Source organism: Ciconia boyciana, chromosome 2 (genome assembly GCF_034638445.1).
Source record: "Ciconia boyciana chromosome 2, ASM3463844v1, whole genome shotgun sequence".
Classification (NCBI taxonomy): domain Eukaryota; kingdom Metazoa; phylum Chordata; class Aves; order Ciconiiformes; family Ciconiidae; genus Ciconia; species Ciconia boyciana.
In genome coordinates, this window is record NC_132935.1 from 57079439 (window position 1) to 57093391 (window position 13953).

The window sequence follows — 13953 nt, forward strand, 5'->3', positions numbered from 1 at the left end:
TAGAGTCCCTCCAGTATGTCCATTTGTCTCTTATAATGAGGAGCCCAGAACTGGACCCAGCACTGCAGATGTGGCCTCACCAGTGCTGAGCAGAGGGCAAGGATCACCTCCCTCCACCTGCTGGCAACACTCCTCCTACTGCAGCCCAGGATACCATTGGCCTTCTTTGCTGCAAGGGCACACTGCTGGCTCATGGTCAACTTGGTGTCCACCAGGACCCCCAGGGCCTTTTCTGCAAAGCCGCTCTCCATCCGGTCAGACCCCAGCCTGTACTGGTGCATAGGGGGTTGTTCCTCCCCAGGTGCAGGACTTCACACTTCTCCTTGTTGAACTTCAAGAGGTTCCTGCCAGCCCATTTCTCCAGCCTATTGAGGACCCTCTGGATGGCAGCGTGACCCTCTGGCACATCAGCCACTCCTCACAGTTTTGTGTCATCAGCAAACTTTCTGAGGGTACACACTGCTCCACTATCTAGATCACTAATGAAGACATTAAACAGGACTGGACCCAATACTGATTCCTGAAGTACACAACCAGTTATTGGTCTCCAACTATGTGCTGCTGATCAGCACCCTCTGGGCCCGGCCATTCAGCCAGCTGTCAATCCACCTCACTGTCTGCTCATTCAGCCCATACTTCATCAGCTTCTCTATGAGGATTTTATGGGAGACCATGTCCAAAGCCTTACTGAAATCTAGGCAGACTATATCCACTGCTCCCCCTTGTCTATCAAGTCAGTCATTTTGTCACAGAAGGTATATCCTAAGGTATCCTAAGTTACTGAATAGTCATGTATTTTTAGTAAATAATAGACTACCAGAATTTTCAGTTAAGTAAGATAAGTTCCAGATCTTTCTATTTACCAAGATAAATACTCAATTGATACAGGAAAGTTAATTTTCTTAACTTGCAGTTCATACAGAAGAAAAACAAGGAGAAAAAAAAAGTAATTTGTAGATTTAGCAAATTCTTTACCTGTTTTCCTGTGCAGAACCACAATCTTCTGGGTTTTTACCATCTTCTTCTTTAAAGTACTGGCCACTGCTGGATGGATTAGCAAAAGTTGATATGAAAGGCCCCAGAGACTGAAAAGCAGCTTGGCGGACCTAGTGGAAAGCGTCCAAGGTGAAAAAAAAAATATTTTTATATATAAAGCTTGCTGTCCCATAAAACATAAATGCCTGCTACTAGGAATTGGAAGGGTCATTAGCCTACTGAGGAAAGCAACAGCAGAGGCTCTTGTCTGGAAAGAGTCAGCCAGCTGTATACATAAAGAGCTAAGTAAAAAAAAAAAGTTAAGAAAAAGCAGGGTAAAGACAGTTAAATCATGGTAACTAAGTTGACAGGCCTATTCCTCACAACCAAAGAAATCACAAATATTTAGATAGAAGCAAGTAAATTTGAAAGCTCAGTTGAGAATTTTAACAACTTGAAAGGAAAAAATTATGTGCAGTGAACAGACATTTCACTACTGTAAATTTGATAAGCTCTGCATTCCTTTCCCTTTCCTATTTGGCTATGTTGTTCATTTGCTCTTCCTTTGTCCTACTATTCATTCTCTCCTTCTCAACAATTATCTTATCTATCTCCATTTTTATTATTTGATTCATTCTGCTGGGCTACAACTTGCACGACTTTCCAGGATCCAAGAGCTCATGCTCCTGTGCAAAACATCTAGTTCAGGGTCTTGGAAGTAGTCTGCTCAATAACAAATTTAACAAGGTTTGAAAAGTAGATCTTCAAGAGAAAAAAAAAAAACAAACCAAACCACAAAACACCACCACCAAACACCCACACACCCAAAACCCACCACATAAAAAAAACCCCACCCCACAAAAAAAAAAAAAAAAACAAAACCAAAAACAACCAAAAAGCCACACAAACACACTCACACAAACCAAAGCCAAATAAACCCCAAAACAACAACAAACACTACCACCCCACTCCCCCACTCCCCCCCCCCCCAAAAGGAGGTGGTGGTAGGGAACCTCAAGAAATACAAGTAAGTCACATCTAATTTTCCAGTTTTGTTAATGATTTCCAGCAATGTAAAGTCACAGGCAGTTCTGTAGCTAAGAAAAGCTATCCCACTGACACAGTTTTTCTTACATGCTGCAGTGAAAATGTGAGGGACTCTCTACACCCACTGACAAACTAAGCAGTCTAAGAAGAATTTTGCTGGAGGTACATGAAACAAGTTATGTTTATCCACACCTATGGGGAGAAGTTCTGTATGGAGTATCGCAATAAAATCCTTTAGATATGACAGCTATTGAAGAAATAAAAAGCAATTCTTACCCATCGTGAAGGATCACTGATCAAATTAATAAAAAGGGTTGACAATTTTGTCCTCCGGACTTCCTGAGACGTTGCACAAGAAACTGCCATGAAGCATTCAGCACAGGCTTTCCTAACTCCCCACACATTATCAGAACAGAGCTGGAAAAACCTCGGCAGCTGTTAGAAACATAGTGAGTAAGTTTGCAAGTCTTAACAGGCAGTACTTGTTTCAAATTAAGTTCTTTTTCCACATTCATTTCCTTCATCTCGTTCTCTACCCTCATACTCAGATGCATTAGTTTAACATTTGCAAGACAAAGAACATACATTCAGTAGCACCACCCTTCTAATCAGTTGCTCTCATGTTACTTATGGATACAGATAAAGAAAATTCACCTGTCTGAAGAACAGCAAGAAAGTAATAACTTTCTAACCTGATTTACATCCAAAAAGAACCCCCAAAAAACCCAACTCCAAAAATATCCGCAAGCCCAGAAAATCTGTCATAAGACAAGATTTCATCTCTACACCATTCTTTTAAAGCAGATAACATTGAAAGGAACAAAAACAAAGAATACTGGTGCATTAATGTTTTACCTATCAGAGACCACTTCAGATTTTTGTAAGTTTCCCACTGAAATGCAAGGAAGAGCATCTTCAGAAAGAAAACCTTTCTTTTCCACCTAAACTTCTCATTGTTAGATTTACCAATCTCTGTCACCACCTACCCTACAAAGCAGGACCTGAACTTCATAGAGGAACAGGGGAATGAGAGAAACACTATATTTGGTGCAAGAGAAAACAGGTTTGAAGAGCACAGTGGTTTTATTAATAAAAATGAAGCATTTTGAAATTGCTCAGGTGCTCAGGTTTTTTAGAAACAGTAATGGTAAGAATAAAACGATGGGCAGAGTGCAGGTGATGCAGTGAAAGACATGCAGGTCATCACATGGCTGCCTTTGCTTGCAACTGGCAGAGTAGTAAGATGCAAGTAATACAACGACTGTTGCTACAGCTCTGTTCTCAATTACTGATGTTCAGCTGTTCCTACTTTCTTCAGCAAAGTCTTCTGGACTTTGCTTCTGATTTAAAAAAACATTTATGTTACAAAATGAAGTTTTATCTAAAGCCATTCAGCTTTTTGCCCTTTTTTTTTTTTTAATAATCCAAAAAGAGCAGAAAATGGTATTTTCTGTTATGGAAAGAGATCCCCAACCATCCAGCCACATGTTACTGCTTTCACATAAAATAACCACCACTTTTTTATTTCATAGTCTAATTGCACCCTCTACAAAACTTTAATCCAAATTCATAACATGTATCACTAAGAGGGCATTTGTGTGAAATAAATCAATTTACATCCCCAATGAAGAAACATATGGGATGTAAATCTGCACAATGATACTTCATTATCAAACGGCTTGAATCACACAGTACCTAGGGAAAAATGCAGCCTGAGGGTCACGCTAGGTGTGAAAGAAATGCCCTGAGGGTCACGCTAGGCGTACCTGTCCCAGTACCACATCTGCAAAAGGCTGCAGAGCCTCTTGTTGAAGTCATGCCTGCATTTACACTCTCTCCTTATAAGTCCCTCGCTAATTCATGGCACTGACTCATCAACCTCTTCTGGCCCTCAACAAGCTCACTGTCCACATCCCCAAAAGGAGAAAGCTTGAAGAAGGATTCCAGAGACTGTCAGGCTGACTTCTGCTCCCTAGCCCTGTCATGTCTCCAAGCCTAGCAACATCCACCAGCTCCTTCAACCTGCCAGGGGAATGGGGGGCACTCTTAAGGATCCTCTGCTCACTGCTCCATCCAGTTCCCTGCTTTTCCATTTCAAATTTGTATCTCTTCCCTTTACTTCATTTGTTATTGCCCAGATTCATTTATTTTCTCTGCCTGCCTTTCTCTTTTGCTCCTTCCCAGGAGGGTTGTGAGGCTTTGTTAGAGTCAGGAAAACTGACTTGAGAAGATTAAATCAATGAACAGCAGCACTAAGCGATGCCATTCAAAGAGACCACATAAGCCTCACCACTTCTAGCAGTTTATACCCTCCACGCTCCTCCTGTATCTGCAATCTCTCATTGCATTTATGGACATTAGAAGACATACTCCTGCCTACTTCTTGCCTAATGTATTTTTGAACTTGCAAATACGCTCTGCCTCCACAGCCTGAGGTATTTTCTTCAGTCTGGTTTAAACCCTTCTCCCAGCTCTAGAATTGAGTGACCCTTAGCTCTAGACTGCGTGACTTGGCAAGTAAGAGTTCTGCATTCACAGTAACTGCGTTCAAGATTTTGTAAACGTCAATCATAACCTCACATCAGCAAAACTGAAGTCGCAGCTTTTTTAGTCTCTCCTTACTAAGGGAATGTAGCAGTTGTCTAATCATTTTACCTGCCCTTCTCTGTACCTTGTCTAACTCCACTACTGACTTGTATTAAAAAGAAAAATCCTTTAAGGAATGGCTTACCAGCATTTCTTCAGTGGCTTGCTGCCCAACCACACTGCAGATATCTCCAAAATTGGCTGCACATACCTTGCAGACAAAACGCAAGAAATAATCACTAAGACCATAGTTTTAATACAGCAAACAAAATTGAAGGAAAAACATAAACAGCTTTTAAAACCATAAAAACAGGTTTCAGTGCAAACTCAATACCAGCCACTTCCCCATTCCATCAGTTCTCATGGTTTAAAAAACCAAAAAAGTTTAAAAATTGTTTTCTTCATTTCAAGCTTAATCAGCCTTTTTTAATCACGAAAGAACCACCCCAGAACTGACATGAAAGGGAAGGAGGATAAAACACATTCAAAGTGCTGTCAAATGAAAGAATACAAGCAGTTATCAAGGAAAATAAGCTATGCAATGGCAGGGTGAAACCAAAACACAGCCTCAGCACCTAAATACCATAATGGAGTACTGGTTTATTTCATCTTAATGAGCATCTTTAATTCCATCTATGTACAGAGATATGAGCTCAGGTGTCTGATGCTGTATTAGTTACAGTTGGTTCACATTTTCATGGCTACCTACACAATCATAAGAACAAGCAGATTCTTTCTTTGTTTCTGATAATAAAAGGTAGGGACTCTGGAAAAAAACTCCGAGTCAAATATAAAATCTGTGGAAATGCGGGCTACAAAAGAAACCCCATAGCTTTCACTTATATATGTCACAGATGAGATCTAGCCAGAGTCATTTAGACAAATGCAAGTTCCAAGTTGACGACACTCCTTTCACAGATAATCCAGCTTAGATGCTGATAATTCATACCTTACGAACATGAAACATTCTGCAGTCACAGCACATCTCACAAAACCTAGGAAGAACAAGTCTTTCCGTGATGTCCTTCCCCACCATGGAGGCCATTTTGCACATTATCTAATGGCAAAGACAGACACTGATCAGGAATACTTGCACAACACACAATTCCATGTCAGTTAAGCAGAGGCCTTTTACATTTACTTTTCATTCTGATGCACATAATTTTAATGAAAATTGTGAAAAATATTGAAAAAAATCCATATTTTGAATTGAAAAGCTTTGGCCACTTCTGCAAAAAGCAATTTTTTTTTTTCTTTTCTTTTTTAGCGCCCCCCCCCCCCCGTGATGATGTAGAAGTCAGATAGCTGTAGAAGTCACTGGTCTTTCACCAAACTAAATCAAATTCATAACTAATGCAGATAACTGAACTCTCAGAAATTACTCTCATATCTTACCAAACAGACTTACAAAAATAAAAAAACCCCAAGTACAATATTCTTTCACTATTCCAATACTTAGTGAATATATGTATTTAGAATTAAAAGAAAATTATTGACAATTAATATGCTTAAGTGACTTCAACTTCTGTATTATTTAAAACTTACTACCTATTGCGCACATGTGACTCTCTAAAATTACTGAAAAAGCATATTGTACCAAAGAAAGTGACAGCTTTTCCCTCTAATTGCTCTTTCACTCAGATTTTTACTACAACTTTTAAGAAAATAAGGTAATCTAAAAGAATTTTATGTTTAACTTTCCTAATCACATCAGTAGAACTAATTAAATTCATTTTCCTGTAATAACAAATTATTCTTTTTCTACCCTCTAGGGGCTCAGTGAGCTACAGAAACCCCTCTCAAGTTTCAATAGCTTCAAAACTATGCAGATGAGTAAAACAATTCTGCTTTAAATTTTTTTCCCTTATGTATTTGTAAGCTCCTTCAAGAAACTACTAGAAATTTGGTGCCAAATACAATGCCCAGCCTGCTTATTGTTTATGAGTCCAGCCACATTATGAAAGTAAAATATTAATGAGGTCTCTCCCAACCAAAAAGAAATTAAAAAAAAAATTGACCCAGCAAAAAGCATCAACATAAATTGCAAAAATTCAAGGGAAACATAAGGACGTACATCTTCCGCCATTTCTCCTTTGTAAATCAACTTACCGATTTGCTTACTATTTTGACACAATAATTTTTAATTATTAAGGTTGTGTCTAATGCAAAAAAACCCCACCAACCATGAGTTAATCAACTCAAATGCTTATTATTTCATCCAATAAAACAAAACAAAATCAATAAAGAGATCAGATATACAGCAAATACCAACAGAATTCAAGCATTGAAGATTTTCCACTGATGGAAATTTTCCACATATGCAATTTAAACTTCCATAAAACAAGCAAAGCTGAAAAAACTAAAAAGCCAACAATAGCAGATGCTTTAGGAGTCAATAAAAGTTATCCCCTGCGCTGTCTTGTCCAGCTGGGTTTTTCTTTACAGCATAGATAAGCTATTGAATTTAAATCTAAGCTTGACTTGAGTGTAACACAGCATGGAAAAAGTTACAGATTAGTTATGGATAGCAATATAATTTTTTCTCTTTAATACCACATGGATGTGCATCTTGGAAACACACTGCCATCACTGCAACGTCAAGCGTTCAAGCAAACTTTATACTGCGTGATTTGGTATTGCTGTTACTTACAGCCACGGCTTCTGTCTTCACATCGTCATTGCTGTCTGGAGCTGTCAGATCTATCAGAACAGGGCATACTTTGGTCTCCACGTCATATCTCTCTATGAGTTCTTGCTCCAACAGAACTAACAACGCTGCCTGGCTTGTTTTTCTTACCTATCATAAAAAGACAAAAACTTAACCAAGGAATTCAAAGACGGTTTTTTGTTTAAATATATGTTCTGTATTTTGGAAGTTGTACCTATATACTGCCACACGCCTATACCAATTGCACTCAGCAAGAAGACAAGTGTTCCAAAACCACTTTTGCAAAAACTTCATGTTTGAAACAAACTATGTTTGAACCCAAGAACACTTGCATATTGTAAACTAAGGCAATGCTATTATAAAAGTGTCCACCTACATACTTCCCAAAACACAGGACAGCAAGGTCAAAAAAAGTAGTCACGGCAAAGCTTATGCAAGAAAAGCAGCACAACTAATTGGGAGTAACAAAGTTGTAAGGAATGTGAATTTTATTAAAGAAATCCTCTTTTTCTGAGATTAACACGTTTGGTTGACAATGCATAACTGTGTTTATTCCTAATGTATTTTAAATTCTGAGAGACAATTTTGCTTAGTCTCATCTAACAAAAAAAGACTGTACAAAAATAAAATAACTGTTAATAATTGATTTCGTATGTGGCTAACCCCTGCCTCTCAAAAAGTAAGTTCATCAGAAGAGAAAAAAGCATTACATAAAACAAGATACTATATACTGCAATGCAGCAATTTTGAAAACACCTTCGAGATCTTTCTTTCAGAGCAAATCAGCCAAAAGAACTATGGAGTATCAACAGAGGTTACGACAATGAACAGAATCGCTGATCTGCTAGCAAGAGAATATCAAGCAGAAGTATGGCTGTTGTATTATACATGAATTAACAAACCAACCATTAAGAAAAATAGGTTTTGGTACTTATTTTTAATTATGGAAAATCTGGAAAGGGCAAGGAAAAAAGTGACAAGCTCAGAGGCCTAAAATACTTCAAATAATGTATCACCTAGGATTAGTCTAGTCTGAAATGACATGGAGAAGCCAAAGAAAGCTCTAGACAAGCTAACTCATATATGCAGAGAAACAAACCACACAAATTCAATCCAAAAGCTTTATTGGACTGATATACAAATAACTGGTTATGAAGGTACATAATGGTGTTAAAAAATTGAATTATACCAAGGAGTCAGTTTTTCTTAACTACTGTTCTTTTTTGCCAGAATTTAAACTATGTAAGCTTAACAAAACAACTGTTTGATTTTGTCCATAAGAATACAATACCAGACAAAAGGCCCCAAATCAGAACAGATCACGTTTGATGAAAAAAATGTTGGAAATTTTCTTTAATTAAAGTTCAGAGTGCCATGTATTTCCTGTCATTCAAAACCTTTTTACCCCGAAATATTACACTTGTATGATGCTACATTATTTACATTGAAAAACCTCACACCAGGTATATTCGACTAGCTAATAAACTATTTGTGAAAGACACTCACCTGGTTATTCTGGTCTGCGAGGTATCGTACCACAATAGGCAGTAAGTATTTGGAAAAAGCATACGGGATTGAAGGTCTGTTTTCTTGACAGAACATAGCAATATGAGGCACCTGTTCCATCAGTTCTGCCCGCACCGTTGGCTCTGCAAGGGTCAAAATAAAACCAAACAAGGCACAATAAATGTTTACAAGTATACTGCCAGATACTTGCCAGAATAAGCTTTTTACAGTCCTGTACATACAAACTATGTTCTCAAGTGTTTATGTCAGCATGTTAATGTCAAGCTTCACTTTTGACAAGCACCATCTTTTTGCAAAACCAGGTACAGCTACACTCTGTACTGCTAAACTACTAAAAAGACTAGTCCCACATTGTCAGTAAAAAACCAAGAAGAGGTACAAGAGGAAGCTACCAAACATTATGAGTATCAGAACCTGTCTGGACTCCCTATGAGCATGACCTACCTCCAAGAAACCTGCTAAGCAGAAAGTCAACCCAACACCAGTACCACTGTGAGAAGAAATGAACTGAGGGGTGGTCCTGGCCACAGCCTCTCATGAGGGAAAGATCCTACTGAGCAGGACAACCAGCCACAACCACTCATGCTCTTTTTCATTCTTCACTTTTTAAGGCTACTGATATTTTCGTCAGATGGAAAAGGTCCTGCATCTTTCCAGTTGCTTCTGTTAAACCTTTCAGGTACATTTTTCATCAAAGTTGGTGACTATTTAAAAAAAATATTTAATTCACTTTTTAATTCAGAAAACAGTGCACTGCTTGAATGAATCCTAATCCGCACAGAACATGCACATCTATTTGGGGGATGAGAGGAGAAACAAGAAAATACAAATATGGATTAAATTCCAACTATTAAAAACCAGCTTCAGTTTAAGAAGTAGGTCATTATCACATGTCTGATAGTCCGCTTGTCCACAGGAAAAAAGGATACAATTTCAGACCTAAGTACTAAGTTTTTCTGTCCTTTCAGAATCTGCTGACATCTGTAGTTACTATTAGAGAACTGATTATCTATAAAAACACATAAAGAAAACTCATCAATTACTCTCAAGTTACAGTAATTTGATTTACAATATTTTAAATAATAAGATGTATACTGTTCACAGGATACACATGCATTACTAAATTTTTACATATGAATTGTTCAGATAAAACTTAATGGTATAACCAGAACCATCTTCCTTGGAATACTTGGAATTAACATGATACATTCAAAATACAACCTTTTGCTAGACAGAAGCATGTAACTTGCATTTGTATTTAACATGGCAAATGCATGCAGCACTTGGCTTTCTTGAACACGGGTTACAAGTGACAACTTAGGCCTGAATAGAACAAAACAAAGATAAAGTACCATGCTGTGTGCAGTCTCTTCTTCACTGAGGACAATGAGAACAGAACAGATCATAGCACACAAAGTAATCAAATGCCTATGGGCTCCACTTCTTTGCCTACAGACTTACATTACTTTTCCTATAGAAAAACATACCAAAATCCTCTGTAAAGTTTATGAATAGCTGAGAAAGTTTCAATATACAAAATTAAATCCCAGATAAATCAATACTGAATAGGTTTGCTATTCACGACAACAAAGAAAGAGTCTTCCAATCTGCCCTGTTTCTCTTCCCAAAACATTAACAGGAACACACAGGACAAAAGCCTTTTTATTTAAGCTTCAGATGTTCTGAAACATATGGAGGTTGAACTCCATAAGCAATACACACATCCTGAAGTTTGTATTGAAGAAGTCAGATCCTGAAGAAGACTACTCAAACTATGTGTGAGTTTCAGCAGACTTGAATTAATGAAAATGAACGAACAGATAACAAAAGGCTAAATCCTAGTTTGGTGAACACTATGTTTGTAGCACTAAACATGACAGTTGACCAAAATAAGCACCTGTAAGTAGGGCAAATGTAACAGTTGAGATCATTAATTCTGAAAGTTAAATTCTACAGATCATATTAATGCGAAGAAAGGAAATACTATTTCTTACAGTTTTTCTAAAAAATGTAGTCAGAGAATAAAAAGTTACCATCCTCAGTTGAAGTTTCTAATTCCAGTCTAACTTTCTATTGGGAGCTTGCAGGACCTCCTACTATTAAAGTTGCCTCATACTTCCTATCATAGTAACTCATCTTTTGCTTCCTTATAAAAATTTGCCAGAGCAGTCCTTAGAACATGAGATAGCATAAGCTGCAATTCTTCATTAGGATGAGGTTTTCTCAGGAGAAGGGGGGGGGGGGAGATATCAACCGAAGTAGATCAGCTGTTTTCAAGACTAAAGTTGGCAAAACTCTGTTTTCTTCCCACATTGAATTCTGGTCCTCTTATTTGACAAAGGCCGAGCTTCTTCATTTCTGGAAGAGGGGCTTGAAATGTGCCAGAGAAAGGAGTCTTTTTACATCTCAACATGTTTTTTCCATCTGTGTGAAAACCTGCCCCAAAGGTGACTGAGCTAAGAAGCCTTGAAAACACCCTCCATTTGCACCTGCCCAGTAGCTGACAGAGAGCACAGCAACTACAAATTGAAGAGTCCTTCCCTGCTGAGCACATTTTGAGATGGAGAAAGCCATCATCATTGCAGACACACCGTACACTTGAGAAGGAGACAGCCATCATCATTGCAGACAGACTGTACACAGCCCCTCTCCCAAGACCAACTCTTTTGAGAAGGCTGCAGATGGGAAACAGCAGAATGAGGAACCACCAGGCTGGGTAAGTAGGGATGGAGGGCTGAGAGGTGAGTGACAAGGAGATAAAACTAGCGACTAAAGGGAAGGGAGACTGAAACTTGCTGGACAAGAAACTGGAACCAGGGCCCAATGCCAGCACTGGAGGGACTCGCTCCCACCTTTCCCATAAGGCTGCTATTGCAAAACATGCCTGGGACATGATCTAAGGGTACAAGAGGCTTGTGTCACAACATTTATCACTAGGATCTCATTCTCACTTCTTAGGACCCCTGCCTCATTCCTTGCAGCAGACAGAAGATGACTGATGTGGGGAGGGCAGAGGGGAGGGGGAGAGAGTAAGAGAAATTTGGCTGAGGCTGCATGTTTGGCAGCAGTGCTTCTTAAATTGTTTCCAAATTTGCTTCAGGCAGTTCCCACCCTCCCAAACCCAAAACTTGCTGCTGGCCTTTCTATTATGCCAGTGCAACTGTTCGTGCAGCTAGACTACAAACTGTATCAAAGAACTGATCTGGCTGATGCAGCTTTTGCCCCACCACAGCCACATGATTAAACAGCAAGAACTGGCATTTAGATTGGTCTCCCTGTGCAATCACACGTTCCCCTCAAGTAGGAGAACTATCTGATGATGGAAGCAAGCAAGTGATGATGGTAAGAGGGCACAGGAACTGCTTACTGTGATATTACCATCAAAACAGAATGAAAGAAGTAAAATGCCGAGAAACCTTATTCATTCCTTTGCCTAGCCTGAAGCTGTGCAAAATGCTCAAGCCAAACTCTTCAGTGTTCAAGAGTAATTGCACACTATTCATTTGATTGCAATCCGAACTCTGTGTCTTCACTGAAGAAATACCACCACTGCAGTCAAAGCCAACAAGAGCTCTGTATTAAGCATATCAAAAGCTATGTATAAAGCTTCAGACACTAGGCACTCAAAATGGGCAGACTCTTGATTTTGATACCTCTACAGTTTGCCCACCCACTGGTAAAGTAACAGCAACACTGCCTTTCCCCAAATTGACTAGGTTTGCTGTGAAACTGAATTCATAAATTTCTTAATGAAGTACTCCAGTCAGAGAGCAGTGAGTACCAAAAACATAAGATCCTTTTTTCTTCAGAACAGGGTTCATCTATTATGCAGCACTTAAGATTGGTGGCCACACCACCTGACAATACTGAAGAGCTGCTCATGTAAAGCGAGCCCCCTTCTTCCTGAGCTACTAAGTAGGCTCTGGCTTTGTGAGGATCACAGACAGATGAGATGATGCTACTAAAGAAAATTGAAAAATTCATGCCCATGAATGAATTAGAACTGTAAAGTCACCTTAGTTCTTACATTCACTAACTTTTAAGTACATGGCTCTGCAATCTTAGTAAGGTCAGTTCAAACCAACAAACAAACCAGCTCTGTGTATGTAACTGGCTGTGTAATGCAACACCATAATTCACTATCAAAAAGGCATTTGTGCTGTTCTGGGGAATTACTGCTGCTATGCAAGAACCTGAACCTTAAGCTTACCAATTTAGATAAGAGCTCAATTCTTCCAAACGCTGAAGCATATGTTCCAGCCTAATCTTGCAGTCTGATGGGGTTACAGGAGAGAGGTTTTTTGCATTATGTTTCCCAAAGACCCAAGCAACAATGCCAAAAATTTCCACTAAAGATACAGCACTTTCTCACTCACTTCATCCATTCCTCGGCTTTGTCTTTAGCTTAGACAAGTGGCAGCTCCAAATACAGATTCCAGCAGGCTTCAATACATGACAATGTCTGCCATTTCAGTTTAAACTCTTCTGTTGTTTATAACCAAATTTATGGTTTGGTCATCAAGACAGTGAACAGAGCATGGCAGTATCAGTTAAAATTATTACACGCAGCTTCTTAAAGCATAAGCTCATCCAGCTGGGGAATACATCTGTGGTTTTGGGGGTTTTTTTTGCACTGTACAACACAGTCAAGACCAGGCTTTCACACAGTATAAACAAAATCTGGGTGGGGAATTTTGCTTCACATCAAGACTGAAAGTTTCTATTTTAGGCACTCTGGAAAAATGACTGTGTACAATTAGGTTCTCCATAACATTTGCTTGGAACAGTATTTTTCCGTTTGGCAGAGGAAGTATTTTTAAATACTGCTCTTTTTAAACTATCTCCTGAAGGTACAAGTCTATGCCTTAAAGTAGCAGGGTACTAGAAAAAAAGCTGCAACTTGTCAAGACAAATAAATTTGAAAAGAAGTATTAACATAAAAAAATTAGATCTCAGAAGCAAACTCATACTTGTTTTTCTCATTCATTAGCACTTTATTTCATTCTATCAGTTCTTGTGTATTTTCTAGATGAAAAATTATACTGAATTGAGTTTTAGAAATCAAGCAAAACTAAAAGAATGACAGAAGAAAGTGAAAATAGACTTAAATTTCTTCTGTTTGTGAAATAACTTTGAAAAGTTGCCAGAAT

The 13953-nt window shown here is 38.6% G+C and overlaps 1 protein-coding gene across 9 annotated transcripts in view; it reads right to left on the reverse strand.

Moving 5' to 3' along the window:
* Positions 1-13953, reverse strand: part of PPP4R1 (protein phosphatase 4 regulatory subunit 1) — a 68615-nt gene that overhangs the window by 23507 nt on the left and 31155 nt on the right. For all 9 annotated transcript variants that reach the window (XM_072852754.1, XM_072852753.1, XM_072852749.1 and 6 more), the window contains 6 exons: positions 8783-8925; positions 7259-7405; positions 5558-5665; positions 4754-4819; positions 2299-2457; positions 976-1106 (listed from right to left, as the gene is read on the reverse strand). In XM_072852754.1, coding sequence (XP_072708855.1) covers positions 976-1106; positions 2299-2457; positions 4754-4819; positions 5558-5665; positions 7259-7405; positions 8783-8902 — 731 coding nt within the window. In that variant the 5' untranslated portion in view covers positions 8903-8925. The remainder of the gene's footprint in view (positions 1-975; positions 1107-2298; positions 2458-4753; positions 4820-5557; positions 5666-7258; positions 7406-8782; positions 8926-13953) is intronic.